The 24,899-nt window shown below is 37.0% G+C and overlaps 1 protein-coding gene across 4 annotated transcripts in view; it reads right to left on the bottom strand.

Moving 5' to 3' along the window:
• The window catches only part of ERCC6 (ERCC excision repair 6, chromatin remodeling factor), a 46,402-nt gene extending 21,761 nt beyond the window's left edge, over positions 1-24,641 (bottom strand). The window contains exons 1-7 of one of the 4 annotated variants that reach the window (XM_027718309.2): positions 24,512-24,641; positions 23,225-23,658; positions 20,697-20,817; positions 18,311-18,419; positions 15,768-16,494; positions 7,500-7,625; positions 3,591-3,749 (exon numbers count right to left, since the gene is read on the bottom strand). In XM_027718309.2, coding sequence (XP_027574110.1) covers positions 3,591-3,749; positions 7,500-7,625; positions 15,768-16,494; positions 18,311-18,419; positions 20,697-20,817; positions 23,225-23,655 — 1,673 coding nt within the window. In that variant the 5' untranslated portion in view covers positions 23,656-23,658; positions 24,512-24,641. Of the gene's footprint in view, positions 1-3,590; positions 3,750-7,499; positions 7,626-15,767; positions 16,495-18,310; positions 18,420-20,696; positions 20,818-23,224 lie in introns of all 4 variants that reach the window. The other 3 variants (XM_027718318.2, XM_027718301.2, XM_039380231.1) reach the window with 3 other exon arrangements.
• Positions 24,642-24,899: the final 258 nt, after the last annotated feature.

The following is a 24,899-nucleotide window of genomic DNA, read 5'->3' on the forward strand; positions in this document are numbered from 1 at the left end:
CCAACAATTACATAGGAAATATACTAAGTAATGGTTACTAGCAGTTATTTTTCAAATATATTTGGTCTTTAAAAACTAGAACAAAATGACTTTGCAAACAAAGGTAAAAGCTACAGTTGTCACATACTGATCTGTGTCTGGCTGACTATGTACATTCAAGGGGTAATAAATAAACAATGCAAAAGATCACAGTATACATTCAAGATCACACACTGATAGCAATAAAGAAGGATTTCTCAGACTCCATCAATACCTGGCTTTAAAAGAACCAAATGTCTTAATGCCTTCAGAAACTGCTGACATGAAGAAATAATATTCTTTATTAAAAGCTTATACATATGCAGAATAACAGCCTGGATGTTGCTTATGAACAAATACTATCACACAACCTTACACAGTCTAATTAAAAAACTCCCAGCAATCCAAGGGGAAGTAAGAACTCAGAGATGCAAAAAATAGCTTCAAATTACGATATGAATCCAAATAACCACTGCTACTGCTCTTAAAAATATCCATAGCAAAAAAGCCAACTTTCCCAGAACATACTAGTTTCTCATTCTTCATGGGTTGTAACAAAATACCTCTGTTTATTCCCCTGGTCTGTATCACACAAGCTCACATGCTGGGTTTATCCAGTTTTTTTCCCCCTTCATCTTACATAAAGAGTTCACACCTCTTTGATCAATTTTCAGAAAATCCACTCCCCCTCCACTCGATTGTGTGAAAACTCTTCTGTGTCTAGTCTGGCTCTAACCACTTTCCACTAGCCAACATTTTATTATTCTCTTGAGAGCTTTTATTTATTTATATAAAAGAGTCATCTAACTTCTTCCAGTCTGAGCTGTTTCACAAAACTAAACAAATCACATACTTCTGCTTGCTACACTTAGGAAGCATCCTTCATTCACCTAATCACTGCAACATATTTGATCTGCTGTCCATTCAACTTATATTTGTTTTCCTTGAACAAAGGTAACACTAAAAACATTAAAAATAAAAATCTTACTGGTGCCTTGTACCAAGGTAACAGTACTGCCCTGTTCCTACTGCAAATATATTGTCATAATGTATTTTGTCCCTTTTTCACAGCTGCACTGTAGTAATAGCTTATGGTCAATATAATATATGATCAATATACCCAAATCTCTTTCTTCCATTGCTCCTGGTTTATAAAACCCAAATTCACAACAAGTATCCTTTATTTGTTGTTATTTAATTGGAAGCAAATTGGAATTGCAAATAAGATCTATTCCTGCAACTTAATATCATGAAAAAAGAAGCTGTAGTCATAGTATATTTACAATCTTTAAGTACTCAAAAAATTAGCAGAGGAAAACATTGCATTATAACCAACTCTGTTGCCAAGGGCTGGTAAATCATGCCTTCAAGCTGAAACAGTAACTAAACCCTAGTGAAAATAAAAGAACAAGGCAGGAAGAGCAACTTTCTGAGGCAATGGAGTTTTATTTAGCCAAGCACCATGGAAATTAATCTCTGCCACTCACTGTAGAGATTGAGCTGTTTATAATTATATCTCAGTATCTTGAAGAGCACAGATGGGTAAATAATCAGTGTATAAACTTTCTGTCAGTATCTCATCTGATCTCTCAAATAAATATGTCTGTAGTCAAACTTAACATATTTGTTAAATAAAATAACGTATTTGGGAAACAAGGAAACTTACGGACTCCCAAGTCTTCAACAGGTTTCAACAAGATTTCAGCCTAGATACGGGCTAGAAATGGGTCACTTAAGTTTGCTGATGCTTTCTTTTTTTTCTTATGAAAGGACAGTTGGTTTGAAAGCTGTTGCTTGTTCCTACTATCTCAAATGGTCTAACTAAAGATCTTTTCCCCTCCAAAAATCTTGCTTCCCTTGTATCTTTACACCGCAGTGTCACCACCTCTACAGCTGCATCACAATATTTGGCTTTCCCCACCCGTATGTCTCAATAACTATTAGAAGTGAGATGCCATTTTAATTTTTGTAATAGTTCTACTCCATGTAACAAGTAGTTCCTTACTTCAGCTAGTCTTCAGGCTCCTTCAAAATCAAAAAAATACAATTAGGCACGCTGACAACACAACTGCGTTCACCCCAATGCCAACTTTGCAGGCAGGCTGACCAGAAGGTCTCCTGCTTGCCAGAGTATGTCTTTCAGACAGAAACTAGTCAACCAGTATTACTGCCCTCTTACTCCAGATGAGGAAAATACTGGACTATGAAAGATCAAGTTGTTTAGACCCTCTGCCTTACAGCATACAAGCAAAATCAGAGCAAGTTTCACCAATAAATTAAACCTTGTTTCCTCCCACGGAATTACTATCATGATGAACTTAGTAACATGCACCAGCCGAAAAATGAGACTCAACACATTATCTTACATGGAGAAAGAACACTGCAACTTAGGTGTGCAAATGGATTTTGGCCTTTTCAAAGTTTTGCTGTAGTTTCACACTATGTAACAGTGTCAAGAGGCATCCTAAACGATTTCCATCAGCTCAGTGTTCCCCAAGTGGGGTAGGTAATATAACCCCACAAAACGATCTGTATAGTAGCATCCTTAACCAGGCAGCCATATAGAAGTAAATCAACTGGCCTGAGTGATGAAGAACCTCTTTTTAAGCTTTTTTTACATAAAGGCTACAGTAAGAAGCAACTGGAGAAAAGAGAGGAATATTTTCTCTTTAAAGCATTATTTTACAATTCATGTGCATGCTGTACATAATTTAAACGTACCTCTATGTAAAGATAATTATTTTTGTTTAGTACAGTCCTATGATAGTTGCTAAATTGCATGTAGCTATTTACATCACGTAAACAGGCCAACAGAAGTAGAAAAATCAAGTATTATTCATGCGTGCATTTGCAAATCCAAGGACACAAGCAAGTATCTTGCCGGTAATTTCACCTATGAAGAAGAAATTTTAAAGCATTGTTCAGTAACAAAAAACCATAAATTATCTTGTAAGAAAGGCCAGTCACAGTAACATATATTTTGAAAAGCAACAACAACAATTAAAAAAAAAAAAGTAGATGGAAATTCCTCTGTATAAGTTACTGGTTTTACTGTTACTACTACTTTTTGACATGGATAATTCCCTGCCCATCAGAAACTCTAACTTTCATTGCAGATCAGCTTGTTACTTCCTGTAAAGCATTTACCTGGTGGTTTGCCAGAACAAATATTTTAATGTAAAATTTAATAAATGGAACTAAAGGTATTACATCTAATTTAAAATTCCATATTGTGTAAACTATTGATATTAATGTAATTGAGTTTGTAAACAATCCATTTGTGGAAGGTAACCTTAGATACTGTATTGACCCAAAATATCTAGTGCGGCTCATCTGCAAAATGAAGCATCAATGCCTGGAATTCATTAAAAGTGTTACATGTTTAATTTTTCCTGCCCTACAGCTCCATTGTCTCGTAAAATTTTTCCTTTGATGTCCCCCACTAAAAGAATTAAAGGAATATTGTAATTGAAATGTCATTAATAATTCACAGGACCCTCCTCCACCAGCAATACATCTGATGAAATATTAATTGAGCTCTACAGACTGACAGTCTGCAGAGGAGCACTTGCCTGTAATTTGAACCACGAGTCCTCATATTGCTGTAGCTCAGACCTGCCAAGAAGGCAATTATCTGGATGGTCTTGCCCAATCCCATCTCATCTCCCAGAATTCCTCCTGCCTGCTGGCAGTGCAATTCCCAGAGCCACCTAACACCTGTCTGTTGGTACCTAAAACAAGGAAAAAGAAAATGGCAAATGTCTGATAATACAGATCATAACAGAAAGTACTCATTAATTAATCATTTGGCAAGGTTCTTATACTAGTTACAGTAACATGCTGGATGTGTGTTTTACATGAGTGCTGTATTTACTAGGTCATACATTTTTGATGGCTCAGACATTACATGTGACTTTCATTCTTTATGCAACACTAAAACATTTCTAATTAAACTGATAGTCATGGTAATTAGAGGGTATTTTATTTCATATATATTTTAAGTGCTAAAAGCAACTTGGAAAGTTACTCTTACAAAGCATTATCTTCTCAGAAAAGACGACATGCAAGAGTCTAGTAAATTATATTATCTGGAACATATACCTTGAACTCAATGAAAAGGTTGACTTCTCTGTGGTACAGACTTCATATTCAACTGCAAAAACTGATCACATCTGACAAAGCCTCTTTTCTTTCTAAATAAGTTTATTTAATAATATTTAGTCTCTTTCAGTGAAGAAAAAACCCATGGCAAAACAACAGAAACTATTGCAGTGAATGGGATGCAGTAGAACATTAGGAGAGCATCAGAGCAGTTTCTACTTCCAGTCCTTCACTGGAAATTGTACAAGCAACAAGGTAAAACATATTCCAGTTAAAATAAGAAGACTGGAAAGCAAGATGTACAATAGCAAGCTGAAAAGGTGGAAATAAGATGCTGGACTGAGAATCACTGGAGAACATGCTTTTTTATAATTATATGAAACAGTGAGACCAGTAGGAATAACATACCATGTGTGTGGGTTAAATTAAAACAACAGAAAGAAATGAAAAACAGTACCTTTAAATCACACTAAAAAAAAAAAAGAAATCAAGCATGTTTTAGCACTTCTCTGTCTCCTAACTCACTAGAAGAAAAAGGTTACTGATATAATTTTCTTGATAGCATGCATTCCTGGAGTGCAGAGCAAAGCAAAGAACAAAATACCTTTTTTTTTTTTTTAATAGGGGTTGTTCATTCTAGGGGATTTCTTGTGTGCATTTCAAAATCCTGTTTCCTTCCTTGAACAAATAATATTTAGGACTACTAACAGCTCATGACACTAGTGTCTACAAAGTACTATTAAAAATCAATTTATGATGAGTTCTGTATGGATTTAGAGAAAGCTAAATGGAGACAAACAAATGGCGTGAGCAGTAAAAAAAAAGATGATCAAAGAACACATCTAATGGTTCAAACATCACACTATTCACTGCTGTCTCAAAAGCATTATGCCAAGAAGCCCTTAAAAAACCCCTCTTATTAGAAATTAATTCACCTTAAAATGCAGCAATCTATAAAACAACTATGAAATGGCTTGCAGGATTAGATATAATTGGGCTAAGATGCTATCATTACTACATTTTATGAAGACAAAACATTTCCTGACAAATAGTAAAGAATTGAAGGGAATCCTCATTCCAGTCAGAAGCTGCTCCCCCAGACTAATGTGAAACATGTCTCTTCAGAAGACAAGCATCCAAGAACTTCCTGATATCATTTTGTATTATTTCTTAGGATTACATACAGAGCTTAAAGTAGTTGCATTTATAAGCGTATTTCTCTTTCTCACCTTCCTTCTCCCGAGAAAGTTTCACAGTAGAGAATTAGGTTTGTGAAAAATCCTGCTCCAAATTATCTAAAAATGTAAAAGATGCAGGTCCTTTCTTTGTATAATCATGCATAATCATCTTTTATATAAACATGCACTTATGCAAAAATTAAAGGAAACCTCTCCTTCAATTTTTTGTACTTATATGGAGAGATAATCAATTCTCTTCAAATCTTATACTTTTGTTCCCCCCTTTTTTTAATACCAAAAATACTGTGGAAGTAAAATAAAAATGCTGGTCTTCCAATATAGTTATATTTGGACTGTTTTTCACATGAGCAATCATGTTGTGATGCATCCCTTAAAATTCATCACAGTAGCTACCATAGTTTAGCTGCATTGTTGTGGAGACAAAATTGCATTTCAGATATATCAGGGAAATCATATACTGAAGGCAAATAATGATGAAATCTGTCTTCTTTTTAATACAGACAGCATTCTCTCAGGCTAAGTGCAGACAGTATGTAAGGCAATGTTTGCAAGTCTGTTTGGTTTTGCTCCACAGCAGTACCATTGTTATTCCTGCTGAATGTTCATCAAAGCAGACAAGCATAGAGGGAAGAAACAGATCATCCACTTTAACAGATTTGCCAAAGGACAAACTTGAGGTTCTTCTATTTCTAGCATGAGCTAACTTCTGTGTAATTTAACTATGCAAGAAGATCACTCACAGTACATGCTATGTATATCCTCAGGTCAATATAATTACATGTTTTGCATGAAACTTGCTCAGAACTCAACAGTTTAATGCCTATTGACCATGGGCTTTCCTACACTGGAGATATCAGCATTTAAGTTACAAGTCAGACGAATCATTCAACTCCATTGATCTTTCTAACCACTTAAGAGGTTTTGCCAACTGACTCATGCTTGCAGGGATACCCTTCATTAGTGAGGCTTGCATCTTTATGATTAATTTTTAGTGTCTGCTTTATTTTATTTCCCTTCGGGTTGCTTAGACCACACATCCATCCTCAAGATGAATACTTCTGCAGTACCTTTGCATAAACAACTGGAGACCACATATTGGCTCTGGATGGTCCCAGCAATCAAGCCATTAATTCAATTCCATTTCAGAGCTAGTGCTTTCCTTCCAAGGACTACAGAACAACAGTAATAATTTCTTTGAGGTCAAGACTAAGTGGCTCTGCTGGAAGGGATACCACACATGCCCATTATAAACCAGGGCTTTCTACCACAACAATAAGATTTTAGAGAGTTTGCTTTTGAAAGAGATGTTTTTCCTGCTGTGTGAAACGTCAACAAAATTGAATTCAAGTCCATCATGCATGAAACGTAAGGGAGAGATTATGAACGAAGATAACTGGTCAGCTGCTAGCTTGTTTAGGCTGCCTTTTGTAAATAGCTTTTTGAGATGAACTTGGAAGCATCACTGGGCACCACGTCTCAAAAAACTGAAACAGAAAGGAGTTATGTCCAAATCTGTAATCCAGCATTAAATAAGTAAAGAATGAGTTGCAGAGTGTTTTCCATCTACTAAAGGAATTAAGAGTCACTCTATATTTTAAAACTTTACTTCATTCAATATTATTTCATAATATGAATTACAAGTAGTTACTTAGAGTAGACTTTGAGTAGTTATTTAAAGAAAAAGTTGTATGTATTTTTTACCGGCATAAAATTTCACACACTCCACACAATCACAGAAACACCATATTTCTTGTTTTCATTTATCACTTCTTGCCAACATATTATGTTTGGAGTAATTCTACAACTCCACACCTGAATTAAGAGCAAGTATGTATTAGAAAAGCATAAAAGAAAGCATTTAAAAAATAGACAAGGAGAGCTTCTTCATTCATAGTTTAGGTAATACCCATCCACAACATTCACATCAGCCAGTTATCATCTGTAATTTTTTTTAACTGCATTTTGTGCTCTCAATAAATTAATTTCTTTGAAGTTCAATCCTGGAACCTTTTTTAAAAGAAAGAATCTCACTGAAACAACTGAAGTTAAAGTCGAGGAATCGTTGACTGAAGTAAAAGTTACAGTAAAGGGCATCTGGAATTCACCATGACTATTAATTAGTACCAATATTATTAACAGCATACACCAGCATAATATTAACATAAAGTATGCAATACATACTTAAATAGCTTTTTGAAGAGAAATCCTGGTACTCTGAAACCCTCTTCAAATTCCACATCACTTTCTTCAGAAAGTTCCTCAGCTGTTTGATGTTCTTTGTCCTTCAAACGTTCTTTTTGCCACTTCCTGGAATGGCATGAAAAGTCAACACTCAATTATAACATGGAAAAGAAAGTCTATGAAAATGACACAGAATTTTCAATCAGGTAAAAACCCAAAAAGAACACATTTTCTGATGTAATGATTTAAAACAGTAATCTTTTAGAGGATCGAATTATGCAAGTAAATCCCCTATCCCCCTTCCTCAAAACACACTCCATATTCTGGGAAGAAGGATTTCTGAACTATTTAAAACCGTGACAAAAATAAAATTTACCTTTTTTTTTTCATTTTTAAAGTTATTTATCCTGATTTTTCTGTAAAGCTCTGCATTGCTTTTAAGCATTTGAAGATAAACTGCATCTAGAGGTTGATACGTAAACAGTATTTTATTTCCAGCCTTGGTACACATAATCCAGTGTACTTTAAGCTTATGTGTTGATTGCTGTATGTTTTCAAAGCTACTATACCAATTCTATCCATGTCAGGAAAAAGAAGCATAATCATAAAAATACTGGTTAATTTCTGTCCCAAAGTTGAAAATACCATCAGCCATGGAAACTTGTATGTTTTAACTATGTAAGCAGTTCTTGAGGACAACTTCACCAATTATGTCTGTCTTCCTAAGGACATTACACTGCATTCTCTGGTATGAAATCAGGTGAAAACACTAAAAACGAGTCTCTTCTTGCTGTTAAGTTATTCAAAATCATCTTCCCCAGGACTGGCAAACTCATTACAAGACAAGCTCAGGCTGTGTTTTTTCCAGTGGCAGCATTAATAGATTTTCTCATGTCTTCCCAACCACTTACTTCAGTTAAACTTGTTGAAACTTCCACATAAAGGTTTCTGCATATCTAGCAAATTTGTTTAAAGAAACTTGGATTAGAAACAAGAAAGCAGGGAAGAAGTTCAATGCTTCATATACAAGCAACACAATCACACACCCTTTCTCATAAAAGAAAGCTAATTACGGGAGGTTCCAGACTGGCTTTTCAGCAGGATATTTTGAAAAAATACTTAAAAGTTCGCCTTTGTAGAACCAGTCACAAACTTGGTACTGTTTTATCAACTGAAAATAAACACCACCATGTCCAAACAGACAAAAGTTACAATAAACTGCCAAGATAGATAGCACTGAAAAACTAAGACAACGCAATGCTGAACAGGCTTAAAGGGTCAGTTTCACTTAAGTATGTTTTGATCTCAAGTCAGGAAGTCTTCAGATGCAAAAATAATGATGGAGAGGAAAAAAACAGCAAACACTGGGTAAAAAATAAGATGGACAAAGATAGTCTTCAGTTTGCTGATTAAAACTGATGAACTGCTAATGTTTATTACTGGATTGTTCTTATTTCATTATATGAAATCATATATCCAGTTAAGTAGTAAAAAAGAACTTACTAATAATATATAAAGCATCAATGCTTTCCCCTTCAATTTACCTATCCTAAAACAAGAATGGAAATCTCTGTCTTAGACTAGCAGTCTGTTAAATGTCTGACTTAGAAAAATAGCATTCATGCTCTGGAGTCTAACAGGCAGATATGACACATTCTAGAGGCACAGCATAAAAATGCTTCTATTTTTCTTCAGATCTACAGTGTTATGCTATCAGGTACAGAGAGTCAATTATTCTTCTGAGTTCCAGAAAAAGATCAACAATTCAAATTGACAAATGTTGATAGTCATTGCTTCAGACTGTGTCACTACTAGAACTGAGACATGTTAGAAGTTGATTATTTTATCTGAGTGGGTTATGACAGGACTTAAACCAAGGAAGGAAACTGCTACTTATCACACTAAAATCAAAACAACTACAGATTACAAAGCTTCCAAAGAGACATCTAGGTAAACAATCCATGCTAAACCCAAGCAGAGCAATAATTTGTACAAGGGTTTGCTTCTAATTCTATACTCCAACGTGAATCACCACTAGCCAGCACTGGGGTGTCAGCATCCCCTGGGAAGAAGTAGATTGCCCTCTAGTGTGCATTAGAAAAAGTGACCCCGAAACAACCAAGAGGAAGCGGCCTGAGATCAGCTCGAAGCTGTCCAGAAATTTAGACACTCAATGTAACTACTATATTTTCTGTAAGAAGTGTGATCGATGTTGGGATTTCTCCTAAAATTATTAGATACCTAGAAAATACATACATCTACAACTTGAACTAATAAAACCTGTACTTAATTTTACTAAAGTTTACTTTTCACACACTGTCTCTGTTATTTCATTGAAGTGTGTAATTACTCCAGCTGTAGTATTGAAGGCTCTCGTACTACACCTCCTCCAAATGTCAGGAGGTTTTTTTGCATTTGATTACCATTTCAAAGAAAAATCAGCAACTTGTCATTACTACAAACTTTCACAGTTTGAAGAAGCTATTCTGTTTCTGAAAGGCTATGAACTTCATGTAACACATAGCATTAAGATATTCTACACTAAAACTTGATTATTGTCTTTAAAAAAGTGTGAATATCTAAATGGCTGAAGCAATGGGAGGACAAAAACTATTTGCTAGACCAGATCAGTCACGGTTGGTCAATCTGGTCTTGTACCTTTTCCCTGGAAGTCAAACATCGGAGGGAGAAACAGCAGTAGCTCATCTTCAACGTAACTACACAGTAACTTAGTGAGCATTTGGTTGATATATTCCTTATACATCTCAGTTAAACAGCATTAGTATGTTTAAACAATCAGAAAATACAGGTTTTACTATATCACCAAGGTCCCTTGAAAATAGAAGCATGACCTTTAAGAAATCTTATGTTGTCCATGGTCGATGCCATAAATACAATTTTATCCTGAAAGTATGAAAGCCATATATCATACAATTAAAGTTTTCTTAATATAAGACTGTATTCAGATACTAAGCCCATTTCCTACTTACTGCAATACCCTAGAAAGAAATTCTGCACCCAAAACAGTAATGAGCACATTTAAAAAAATACAGTCAGGAACCAAGCTGAGTATTTAATATAGTTTACATTTGTGAAGCATAATATGTTTTATATTTTATACAGTTAAGAATCCCTTACAGATTATTCTAATTTGCTAAATTGAAGCATTCAGTATTACTTTTTTGATCTAACTTTTTATGGTCTATATGGGTGGATTTAATTGGTACGTCCTAACAGATGAAATACATGCAGTTAGTACCACGATTCTCCATAAGTAAATTAAGACTGATGTACACAATTACACACTTGAGTTTAGAATGAAAGGTGTACTCAGCAAGTGAGATAAAATATATCTTCATTTATGTCTTGGCTTTGTCATTCTAAAGAGCAGTTGGGATGCTCTAAGAAAGTATCTTTCAGGAAAGGTAATATTTAAACCTTTTTTAATTTATAACTCTGAAACATCAAGAGATTCAGTGACTCAGATACATCAAAGAAAGCTGGCACACGAAAACCGATCTTTGAAACCCAACTTTAAAACAAATCTTGATTTTTTTGTTTGATTCCTTGGATCAACTGCTTTGTATACTGATAGCCACAATTTCCATCTACTCAGCTGCTTGGACATCACTTGGTGAACATGAAAAGAAGTAGCTTTCCTAGTCTTGCCTTTGAGCACTTGACAGCAATAGAAGTCAAACAGCTCTACTCCACAAACTATACAGAATGCACAGGAAAACATAGATATGGCACTTATCTCCCTTAAGATGACATGTAATTGCTTGCTCGAAGCAGCAGTCTTGAAGCAACATACTGACAATTATGGGAACAGTGTCCATAATACCGCTAATTTTTGTTTTGACCCCAAGCTGTTACCTTACGCAGATACTGTATTACTGATGCCAATAATTTAACATAGTAACTACATATAAGCAGCAAAAATTACTTTTTTATACTTTTGCTTGGCATTTTAAGACATGCAAAGGAAAACTGTAATATTAAAAAAGAAATTTCTTGATAATTTGCAATTTCTACATCTGGTAAGCTTGGGAATAATGCAAGAAAACCATACAGCAGTTTTCTTATTGAGAAAAAAAAAAAAAAAAACAGAAAAAAGAAGGTTTATTTCCTATGCATTTAATATGCATATAAGGTTACTTTTCTTCTGGGATTCTAGGCAAAAAGCTGAAAACAGGCTCATTTTCACTGTTTTCCATAGTCTTCAAAGAAACTGGCTCTGTCACGACCTGATGTGCTGGTCTTTGATGGACTAATTTTCTTCACAGTTGTTAGTATGTGGCTGTGTTTTGGATTTGTGCTGAAAACAGGGCTGATAATATCGAGATGTTTCTCTTATTGCTGAGCAGGACTTGCACAGAGCCAAGGCCTTTGCTCTTTGTACTGACACACTGGTGAGGAGGCGAGGGGTGTGTGAGAGGCTGGGAGGAGACACAGCTGAGACAGGAGACCCAAACTGACCTAGGGGATATTCCTGACCATACAGCATCATGCTCAGTATATAAAATGGGGGGGAAGGAGGAAGGGGGAGATGTTTGGAGTGACAGCATTTGTCTTCCCAAGAAACTGCTACGTGATGGGGCTCTGCTCTCCTGGAGATGGTTGAACACCTGCCTGCCCATGGGAAGCACTGAATTAATTCCTCATGATGCTTTGCTTGTGTGTGCAGCCTCTGCTTTCCCTATTAAATTGTCTTTATCTCAATCCACAAGTTTTCTTGCTTTTACCCTAAGGATTCTCCCCTGATCCCATTGCTGGGTGGGTGGGGCGGGCTTGGTTGCTGGCAGGGGTTAAACCATGACACCTGACCATTCTACCTGACCAGACAGGAGGCTACAGGTTTAGATCCCACAGCTCCAATTTTGAACACTTCTAGACCAAGATGGTCACTGTCATGTATGACAAAAGACACATTGGTAACATACCTGCTGATAGGGATAAGCCTCTGAGACATTCAGCAGCAACCCAGAGAATGCTTACCTAAGCCTCTGGGTTCAGCTGGTAATGTATGAAGGACAGCTGGCAATGACAATTTCACTGAATCTTAAACTTATTTTATAGGTGCTTGACAGTATCCTGCTTATTTATCTTACTCTCCATAACCCTGATGTTATAGCAAATTATAGTTACAGCAAGATTCACCTTAGACATTGACCTTTCAGAACAGAAGATTTTTTTTCACCTGCATCTCTGCACAGCAACATGGCTCTAGTAACAGTAACTAAGAGAAAAGCAAGACCCACACAAGGAAAAAAAATGAAATTACTGAGAGCCTGAGCTGAATTCTATATAACTAACTTTTAGTTTTTCATGTTCCACTGATCACATCTTGCTTTAAATGACTAGGCCAACCACTGCAAGTAGCCTTTAGAAGGAAAGAGTTGGGTACTCTCCTGCCTGATGTTTACTGCAGATAACAGCTCCTGTTCTGACAGCAGTCTCTTTTTTCAGAGATGCTCTGCAGTTGCACAGTTAGTTCATTATCATGCTTCAACAACATCAATGTAGTTTCCCCTTGACACAGACCAATCTCTTGAAGTCCCATCTCTGAAAAGTTTTAATGTTAAGGAAACTCATTTTCAATCTCTAAGAGTATAGGACTGCATTCATCACCAAGCACAAGACTAGATGTTCAGAAGAATAAAGTAATCCTAAAGGGTTTTCCTCTGCCTCTCTCACGGGTAAAATACACCATAATCTCACCCATTCATTTGCATTCAAAAGTAAAACTGACATGAAACAAGATATAAACATAAGAAAATGACAGCATTTCTATAGCATTCTTAATATGTTTCTTAATTCACTACATTTTATTTTCTTGTGGCATTTCCCATAATGAAGATTACCTGGGGATGTCAGCATAAAAACATCAATGTGGACAGCTGCAGCTTAACAGCCACAATAACTGTAGCTATGAAATTTTTAAGAGATGTAGTGTTTTGGTAGCAATTACAGTTATTGATATTTCTAAAATTCATTTAGGCTTTTATTGTAACTTCAGTAACCAAAAGAAATGTAGTCTATGATATGACTTTGCTAAGGATAAATTGTCACAATCTTAACGTTATTAAAAAACGTTTTTGAATGAATTTAAACTGTGAGTCATATTAAAACTTTCAATCAAAATAAATTACTCTTGATGAAAACACTGAATTAAAAATGATTTAATATTGGTCTAATTTAAATGTGAAGAATACAGTTTTATTCAGTAAAACAGTAAATATTTTACCGATAAGAACAATTAATTTTTGTTAATGCATCCAACAGAAAACATATTTCTTTTTGACCCTCTGGATATTGTTCAGATTAGCCTCTTTCTGAAATTTCTATTCAAGACCAATAAACCATGTTTAAACTTTGAAGGGTAACATCCTGGGATTGCAAACCTATTGCCTTATATCAGGTGCTGATCTGCCTTGATAACCTGGGATGTCAAAGTGAAGTTGGGCCCTTTCTTTGGGAGGTTTTCTACAACCTCAGTATCTCTGCGACCAGAAGATACTTCTTCCTCCACAGCAACCCAGGCTCTCACTCCAGAAGAGATGGTGATTATACCTCTACTTCTTGATTCCTTCTCTGACACAGCTTTATTTAAATACATGAGATTTTATATTTCCATAGAAATGTAAAATTGGAGCCTCCGAAGCATTAATCAAGTTTTTATGCTAGGCTTTATCTCTACATCAATCACCCTTCACTGACAGACCTAATATATATTCTTCCTTCTGCTCTGGAACATCTGTTTTCAAGTTCCATGGTTTTCTAGAGGACTATATAACTACTTGAAGGGCATTCATGAAAGGTAATTAATTGAAAGTAAACATGCTATCAACAAGCCGAAGTTTACTATATGAAGCTCAACCTTATACTAGAAAAGAAACATGCCAGTCGTTAGAGAACAATTAAAGCAACCATTTTAGTGATCTTGATCTTTTGACTCCCAGTGTGTCCAGAAGAGTCTCATAACTTCACTGGCATGTCTAGTCAGCATTTTAACAGCTTAACAAATTACATGTCATTTCATTGCCGCTTCAAAATGTTTTCCATTGAGTTGTGAAAAATGGAAACATTGCAGTCTTATTGTAAGGAGCTCAACTGCTATGCTATCAGCAGAGAAAACATCTCAACCACACCCTGTAGCTTCCCAGAGAACACCAACACATAAGTTATACAAATTTCATAAGTCACAGCTTAGTACAAGGTGTTTCAGCTGCCGTTTTTGAAAAGAACCTGTTCTTAGCTTAGAACAAGTATTTTCCCACCTGGCACACTAGATTCTCCTTACAAATGTTATTTAGTTTACAACCTTAGGTCATTGTAGCAACAGAAAACATCACTATTAACACCACTGTCACCATCTCTATAGATGAGGAAGCTTTTACCCTCACTGTCATCAAGAACAGAGAGGAAAAAATCACTGTCAACCAGAGCAGCTTGTTTTAGACTTGACTAAGAGCAGTACAAATGTCCAGTGTCAATTACTTATGACTTCTAACATAAGTTATACAAGCAATATCATGTGATATTGATTAAATAATATATTGTCATTTCCAGTATAAATGTTTTTACAAGTTTAAATTCAAAAGATTCTTTTAATACTGATTTTCAAATAAACTTGTTAGCCATATAAACTATAAATAAATGCCTCGGATTTAAATAAAGTAACAGATTCTACAGAAATAGTATGTAACTGTAATTTATTCAAATTATTTCTTCTGGACTAGTAGTTAATTATATAAAACTGAAAACTAAGCATTCCACCCCATCCCAAACCAAAGATTTCTCTCTCAGTGGAAAAGTGACACCCCTCTGAAGAGGGAGGGCACTGTCTGCACAGTAATTTCACCTATCAAGCAGAAGACGTTAATTTTTTTTCTTTTTGGAAAGGTGAGCATATGATCTACAGACAAAGGCAGCACTTAAGTACAAAGCTGCCAAGTAATACCTTTTTTAATATATACTTAATTTTTGGTATATTCGCAGTTCTCCAAACAAACACACCAATACTCAAATAGCTTATTACCGAAGGACCTATAACAATCAGCAAAATCTAACAGCAAAGTTCTTATATTAATAAGAACTTAATAAGTAATTAATAAGTATGTCTGATTCCTTCTGGAAGTCTATGTTCCCTTACACTGCCAGATTTCCCTTACACTGTTAGGAAGTGCACTGAAGTATTACAGACATTGCCCTTTGCATGTTCAACACAGTTTATTAATATTACTAATAAAAATGTCTAGGACTAACCTTAGTCTCTGTTTATAATAGTCCACATCTCCATCATCTCTCCACCTTCTTACTCTGTGCTTCCCCGGTGTATGCTCTTCTTCCTCAGAGCTTGGAACAAAGTCAGCATCATGTTCAGCTTCTTTTAAAACCTTCTTCACCAAACGTTTTCTTTTTCTTGATAAATTCTTAAGTTCATAATCAGAATCATTCTCAGCAAGAGAAGACGCCTGCTCTTCCTCCTCTTCTGCTGCTTCTGGATCGAAAAGTTCCTCATCAGGTACATACTCGGACTCCCCACTATCATCTTCCTGGTCATGCCTGAACTTCTTGGTCTCAGGATACTTCTTTTCCTTTGGAATCCTGGCCTTTGACTGAATCTGAAGGGCACGCTTCTGAAGTTCTCTCATGTGTTTTTTTAAGCGCTTATCTGTTTTTGACAGGGCTTTACCACTTTTTTCCTTTGTAGTAGTTGTGGGAGCTATACATGGAACACTTTTGGCTTGTGCTTTCTTCTTTGCTCCTTTGCGACGGGATAACTTCTTTCTTTCAGATGACAACTTAGCTTGGTCAGCTAAGTACTTCTCAAAATCAGATGTTTCATTCAGTCGTAATTGTCGTGTCTTCCTCTCTGGCTTCTGAGGTATTTTAGTTCCAAATGGAGTCATCTGACCAGTACGAATAAGTTCTTCCCACTCTGTTTCCTGGGCAGGCATAAGCATACTACCAAGACATGAGGGACCAGGTTCTACAACAAAAATCAGAACATACGGCATGCCTTTAACACCTTCTGTATAACTAAAACATAGGAACAAGGGTAGTTAGCTCAGTTTTTATATACAACTTAAATTCCAAATTATCATCACACATAATACTTGAAGTTCAAAAATGGCAAAACCCAACAGAACGATGGCCAAAAAAGCCAAGACTTTTACTTCAACCTACTTCTCAAACTTCACATAGGAAATACTATACTTACTATCAAAATGCAAATACTTCTGAAACAATACACAGCAGCAAGAACTATGATAAAATTACAGTCCCCGATGGCACATGAACTCTAATGTGCCACCTATGCTGTCAATACCACCCATGTCACCATGTTCAGTGCAAGAAACCAGTGTTCCCATATGCAGCAACATTGCCCATGTCCATTTTATTACTGATTTTTCAGTCCTACTCATAAGCTTGAGATCTGACATTTCGATTACCACACCAGAATAGACACAAATCTTACAAAACACATAGACTGTCCTAACACATGCTTCAGAAAAATCCCTAAACCCAAATCAATAAATCAAAAAACCCAAAGTCTGTCTTCTTATCCTAAAATAGTAATATTAGCATGATAACTTTAAAAGTCAGATTGGCTGCACAGCATTTTGTCATAAAAGAGCACTTCAGTTACACTGCGCATACAGCTACTATACACAAACTATAACTAGTGTCTGAAACCTAAGAGGAAGAAAAGCTCTTGAATTCAGGAAACTGAAGGGGAATCCTGGCCTGAAATCTATTATTGGGGTCCAAAACTTCAAAATAACTGTATCAGAATTGCCAGCCCAGCATGCTACTGATTATGGTCCCATTTAAAGCACTGTATCTATTGTATGTTTAACGAGCAATGATGACGCATGAAACCTCTCCACCTCCACCCCCTCCTACTGGAACTGCTCTATTCCATTTCTTCTGTTGGGCTCCACTCATTTCCTAGTTGCATTTCAACATATTGGGTGCCTGAGTTTTGCTGCATGAACCCACTCAAAGAAAAAAGATTAAAGATGCTTTTCCACTGAGAAAAGTTTACTAAGGTTTTGACAACTGTAAGTTTTGTTGAATCAGGAGAGAAGCATGAGGTCTGTGAGATCTGGAATCCACTCCAGCCACATTTGCATGGGACAAATAGCACAAAATTTTCTCCTCTGAAAACAATAATATAACCCAAAGGTTATGCACTGATGTCAGTGGGATCCAAACTTGCCCTACAGAATATTGCAGATTAGTGACTGTGGCCAAGACGCAGATAAACTGGAGTTACAAAATCCAAGCTCAGTCTGCAGACAGCAGTGAGAAAGAACAGCTACAAAAACACAGAGAACATATGTCCTGCTCTGGAAGAAATTTTATTTTTAATTTAAAAAAAATCACATTGCAGCCTGCAAAAGAGATGTACGTCCCCCTTCCATTTCTAGTGATACTTCCCAACAGTAAGAAAAAACAATTTTGTTAATGCTGATTGATAGCATCCAGCATCTAAAATGTAATTCAATCATGATGTTAGTCATCTTTATCAAATTAGCTGTGAAAAAAATGTTAGGATTTCCAATTTATTAAGCCCAATACTCTAATGTGCCTCAGTCATCCCTACTCAGCTGAAGGCAGATTAACATTTATTTTTTAAAACTTCCCAGATGAATATGCCAAGATCTGCAAGTCTGCAGGTGCAGAGAATAAGTGTTCTAACTCCCTCTTTGAAAGCCAGGCACTGAAATTTACCTCAGTACTGGCAAAAGTCTTACAAACTAGCTTCAAACAAAAAAAAGGCAGCCGTCTCCCATACATACCTTCATCTTCCTCCAATTCAATCTCATTTGCTTCATCAACAAACTCTGTTAAACCAAGAATTCCTTGGAGACGCTTTTGTTTTGCTTTTATCTTCTTCAGCTGTTGCTCCTTCAATGAGAATTAGATATGTAATTCAATTTTTAATCTGGTTCATAAACTTGCTATCCTTTTAAGCATGACTTAAATTACTACATTTGTAGTATTCTCAACCAGAATCTCACATTCAAATGTTTACAGTATTGCACTTGAAACAAAAAAAAGTGCAAAAACGTGTCACAATACCTGTAGGGCTCCAACCCACAGAAGACACACAATTTTGTGGGTATGATCATCTTACCATATGTGTACAGTAAGATCAGACTGTTTGCACACAGTGGACATTACGCATTTTTATGTGCATCTCTTAAGGTCTTTTTATGAATGTGTTGATTCTAGTGAAGGAAGCCCATCAAGCAGATTGCTGAGATTAAGAGAGAACACTGAAAGTTTTGTTCAGGATTGCAAGATTGGGTTAATGGTTACTATGATTACTAAGCCACAAAAAGTCCAGCTGTAAGATTTCCTTATCAGGAGTGGTCACAGCTAATTTAACAGCAAAAACTAAAAAGTCAAATGACTTCAAAAATATCAATGTTACAGATGCTATAAGAAGTATAGTTTATTACTTCTATGAAAATAATTCATAGGTAGCTCTTCTGTTACATCTTTTATCCAATTGTAATATCCTCAACTGTATATTTACTGGAGATGTTATGATTCCTAGTGTTATGAAACATTCCAACCACTAAGACAAAGACATGGGCAATGTAACCTTCCACATTAGTAATTCCATTCTCTGGAAATACTTCCTTACCCAGGGAGGCATATGCTTCAGCAAAAATAAAGTTCAAGACAAAATGAGCAATTTTTCTTTTCTTTTTGATGAAGAACTGTTCACTAGCCCGCTCCTGTCTTCATGTAGCACTTTTCAAACCACAAAGGGTAAGTGTATTCATGTGTGGTACAATGTATTACCTCCTGTGTATGCACTATTATCCTTGCTACCAGAGTACTTTGTATCATACAACATGTCCTGTATGTCTGCTCTGAGGAAACAGCTGTCTTGTACCAGACCAGTCCTTAATTTCCCATTTGTCTCAATAACAGAAGTCTTCTCTAGCAATTTTTTAAAAATACTACAAAAGGAAGAGTACTAAAAAGCACTTCTCCATGCAAAAGTAGCTCAAGACCAGCTTTAAATACAGTGCCTGCCTCCAAGCAGCCTCCAAAAACACTCCTCAGGTTATTAGGAGCACTTTTATGGATTATAGCTTTCAGATGGAAATTTTTTCTTACACTTCAAAGATGGTTAACAATGAACTTGAAACGAGGTCTGAACTTCCCCTGAAACTAACACTTGTGTAAATCACTTCAAGCAATATGAAAACAAGCAAAATACAGTGCCCAATTACATGCTCAGTCTTTATTTGTAAGTCTGGTTTAATACATTTCTTCCTACTACTTCTAACTACTTGTTCCTAGTCCTGTGCCACAGTTCAGTACTGCCCCCATCACCATCTTAATTGGCTGAATTATGAGCACGGTGTTATCCAAGTTGCTGACATTATAAAGGCTAAAAAAACAAACAAGCAAATGAGTCAGTGGCATATAGCCTGAGACTGTCCTGTCTGAGGGCAAAGGACAGCAAATTTCACTATTAGGTTTATCATTAGAGAAAGCTGAAGGTGAATTTCCAGCAGACAGTGAGCTGATCAAAGTGCTACATCCCTGATCAGCAGAAGTTTCCCTTTTCTCAAATCTCCTTCCTACTCACAGCTAGAGGTCTATTGCTTACATTGTCCTGATGCCTGCTACATTGCTCTACAGCTCCTTTCACCTACTACTCCGGCAGGAAAAAGCTGGAGCACCTTCTGACAAATGGATGAGCTAAAGAGGCTCACAGAAAAGAATGATGTGTACTGATACAAGACACAGACAACGAAAGAAGATTAAGGAAAAGAACACAGGGAATGAAACCACGAGAGCTGAGATTTAGGTCAACTACTGAATCACACCCTAACAATGCTCTGCTAATTCTCCAAACACTGCTGGGAGGTTTTTTTTTTTAAATTAATGCAAATTCGTCTTCTGAGCAGGTCCTGGAACTTTGGGTTTAGAGTTTGTTCCAAAACTGAGAATAAAAAAAAAAAATTCAGCTCTCACTTGCACATCTTTAAATACAGTTATTTGTATGTTTGGTAGAAAATGAAACCATTTCAAAGGGAAGGAACAGCAACTGTAGATTAACTCTGAACTATATAATTCAGAATTATATCACAAAATCCAAACCTTAAGACAAAGTACAAACTAAGTATTGTTAGCAGGAAATTAATGTAATCCAATTACCTTGTTATATTTTTGCCGTTTTACAGAATCTAGTTTTCTGCTAATATTTTTGTTGTCGGCAGCTTGAGGTGAAATTTCCTCAATTATTTTATTTATTTGTCTCAGAGATGTTGTACATGATCTGAAAAAACAATAAGATTGCAATGTACCAGTAACCTCTAGAAAGAAAACTAGCACAATCTTGATTCAGACAATTCAGAAATTCCAGGAGATTTAAGGTAAGGTGTAAAAAGGTCTACAGGTAAGTTTCTGAACAAGCATATTATATTTAAACAACACTAGAAATACTAAACACTTTAAAAACTTGTACACCATAGAATATTTTTAAACTACATTTTGCTAATAGTAAAATTCCAAAGGAAAGGAAACTGAACAACCACTGTAATGTTTAGCACTCAAAAGTTACAAGTCCGATGATGATGATAAGCAAACGAGAGTGGTTGTTTTTATTACTCAAGGTAAACAAAACACAAACAAATCTAAATGGGAAACCTCATGTTTTCATTTTCTAAAATGGTTTTAATCGTTTGATGCCAGTATATAAGGAAGCTTATATTTTTTACCTTTACAGTTTCTTTTACACCAAAAGTAGATTACAAGATAGAAATGCAATTTCAGGAAGGCAGACTAGCTCAAAGAATTAGCAGCACATCAACATTAAACTTCCCTTATGCGGAACATTTTTCATGTTTCCATATACAATATGAAATTCAAGTTGAACCACATGCTATAACCTAATATCATGTTTCATTTGCTGAATTCATTTGCAAGAAAGAAGGCACTGCCATCAGAAGCAAGAAATCTAGGCTCGTTGATTCAAATAGCAGAATATTTCATAAGGATACACAAATTAGTATATCAAATCATTATTAAAAAGTCAAAGAAAACTCTTCACAACACCTGCAGAACAGCCATTATTCTCCTCATGCAACTGCTCCTGAGTTGTCAGGGAGGAAATTGTTGGGCCACAATTATCTCCAGCTCTAATGTGGATTCTACCAACTGTTATCCTTCCTATGAGATATATTTTACCAGCTCTCCAGCTATCACTGCCACTTTCAACACTTCTGAACCACCTCATCCCCTTTAGTTTTGCTGCTTTGAAGTACACCATCCTCTTGCATACCTCCTAACTTCTGGCTATAGAGTCTCTTGACACATACCACTAACTGTCCTCTACCACAAAGCTTTAATTAATAGGACTCTGGAATCTGGGATTTAAACAGGATTTAACTTCAAACAGTTTTGCTTAAATTTGTGTGTATATTACAGAATCATGCAGCTTCTACCATGAACTTTGTGCCAACTACTCAAAAAAGAGCCACCTCTTGCCTGATCTTTCCTCTAGTCATGGATTCACTGTGCTACAAGATTTTAACCAACTCTACCATGCTCTACTCATATGTCTTTGGTTTTGTTAGTCCCCTCTGTTCAAAAAGTCAGCTATACCTGTTAATTTTCTCAGATATCAACTTTCAGACTATCAGCTTTCAGATTCTCACATTACGTCTTACACAGACAAGGTTCTACAAGTCTGCATAAACCATTTGTATTCCCTCACATAAATCTCATTTTATGAATTTCAGTGAAAGACAAAACCAGAGGGATAACAAAAATCAAGGATGCTTCTTAAAAGAAAAATGGGAAAACATAAACTAATTGACACTGCCGTGCACAACTCTTTAAACAACCACACAATCTAATTGTAATGGTTACGCTGCTCCATTCTTCCTCTCAATACCATCTTACCCATTATTTTCTTCTGCTCCATAACATCTGAAATTAGATTTCAGTTTTGCAAACTTATTTAATTTCACACTCCACGCCCAAACTGGAAAATTAATGAGGTGTATAATATTAGGCATAAGAGAGCTACGTGAGTTCACACAGGTAATTGAGGCCTACAGCACTCCTGAGCACTAAAATCCACCATTAATGCAAACAGCAAAAGATACACAGGTAGAATTATTTACCTGCAATAGTTCACATACTAACTCTACAATGAAATTAGAAAGGGAGATCAAAACTCTAAAGGTTAGTGCCTCCTATTTCTCAAAGTCTTCTACTATCAATACACCATGTTACTTAAGCATTTGATTCTTTTGAGGTGTCATTCGGTACTTCTTGCAAGCTTACGAGCACTTGTGAGGAGGTTGTTTTGGTTGTAGAACATTCATGAGACGGAGTTATCCAAATTACAGAAAGTACCTGTCTGAGTAAGAGTATAATGCAGTTCTCCCCTGCCCAGAAAACAGATATGAATCTTGGTAAGGTAGCAGACAAAACAGAAAAAGGAGATGTACTGTACTCTGCTGCCTTGATGCATGACTAGATTAGTCAAATAAGAGCAATGAAGCACTGTCTGACGTGAAAAATATTTTCGCCTTTTTTAAGAGTGACTCCAAAGAGTATAAGTGATCTAGAGCTTTCAAAACATCTCTTCTCTTCCAGATTATAAAAACTTGAGATACTGGGTCTCATCAGATGGTCAGTAACAGGAAAGAACAATAAAAAAGAACACCATTTACCTTAAGTCCTCCAGTACTGACTCATATTCTTTTGATGCATTAGCTATTTTTGCTGCTTTATTAGCTTCATTAATTGCATTATCTACTTGCTGAAGAACTCCTTGCTCCAGTACATCCTGGTCATAGACATCAACTCCTAAATCTTTGAGCTCAGCAGCATGTGCACTACAGGAGACAGACTGAATCTGCTGCCTGTTGATCTGTAAAAGGGGATGTCCTCTTCTGGGCATCTCCAAAGGAACAGCCATAGAAGTGGAAGGCTGGCTGTCAGAGTTGGGAACTCTGGCACTATTACCCACGTCATTGTCACAAATGCCATTTTCTTGTTCAATTCCCAATTCCTCATCTTTAAGCAGGCAATTATTGCTTGAAGTAGTAGCAGAGTCTTGTTCTTGGATACTGTCTGGCAGGGGGCTGTTGTCTGTTGGCATCCTCTCCTCAAAGGCAACAAAGAAAAAACACATGGTCACAAGAACATTCACACATACAAAGCTCCTCATCAAGACTGTGCCCAAATCAAAGTAAGCAAACCAATAAGCACATTTATGAGAAACTGGTGCCTCTAAACACTTGGTAGTTTACTCCTCCATAAGTCCTCCCCACCAACTTCCACAATCAAAAGAAAAGAGTGGCCTAAACCTCTTAAACTGTGCCTAACTCTCCTGGAAGATGTCGATATGAAAACAAATAAGACAACCTCTAAAAATTACTCTGCTTGCCAGACAGTAAACTCAGTCTTGTGTGTAAATGGTCATGCTCTAGGTGATTATGACATAACAAAAACATGCACAACTTAACATAACCAAACCCCAAAAATACAAGTTTCCGAAACAGGTTAAGACTTGCCAGTGAAAGCACTGATGAGAACAGCTGACTGTAAGCTTTAGTTTGACAATTCAGCTTTAAAGTGAAATATAAAGCACCTTAGTTCTTGGGAAATTAACGCTGGACAGACAAACTCAGGCAAGCCTGAAGCTGGTATGGTTCGGCACCTTCAGAACAAAACTGTCACCTGAAAGGATGTATTTGTTGTCAAATTCGTGGAGAAACAAGTCCTATTAACTTGCAGGAAGGCACTAATAACTTTGTTGGGCTCCATCAGCAGCCTCTCCCGGGAGGGCAGCCCGTGTCCGTCAGTCCCCACCCCACGGTTCTCTTCCCTCCGCTCCGAACGCGCTCGCACCGCGCTCGGTACGGATACAACCGCACGCACCGGCCATGAGCTCCGAGAGACCCCGGGCCCCGTTACCGCCCACGCCGCGGGGCCTCAGGCACTGTTTCACCCACCTCTCCCTGCGGGCGAGCCCCCGGCTCGGGATAGGAACGCGAGGGGCTGCGGAGGCCGCCGCCTCCCCCCGGGCTGTGCAGGGGTAGGGCCGGGGACAGGACCGGGAGCGGCCGGGCCGGGCCCGCAGGAGCTCCGCACCGGGACAGCTCCGCGCCGGGACGGCTCCGCGGCCGCGCGCGCGTCACTTCCGCAGCGGCGGGGGCGTGGCGCTGCGCGTGCGCGGGAGGGCGCGCGGTGGCCGCGTCAGCCCCGGCAGCGGCAGGCCCGGCGGGGTGTGATGGGCCAGTGGGAAGTTTAAGGGTGTAGGTTAGGGTATACAGGGAGAGAAGATAACTTCTGTTAGGTTTTGGGCTTTGTCTTCTTTTCACCCTATCTGTACATATTGAT

Source organism: Pipra filicauda, unplaced genomic scaffold (assembly GCF_003945595.2).
Source record: "Pipra filicauda isolate LSUMZ 115617 unplaced genomic scaffold, ASM394559v2 scaffold190_size1978887_pilon, whole genome shotgun sequence".
Classification (NCBI taxonomy): domain Eukaryota; kingdom Metazoa; phylum Chordata; class Aves; order Passeriformes; family Pipridae; genus Pipra; species Pipra filicauda.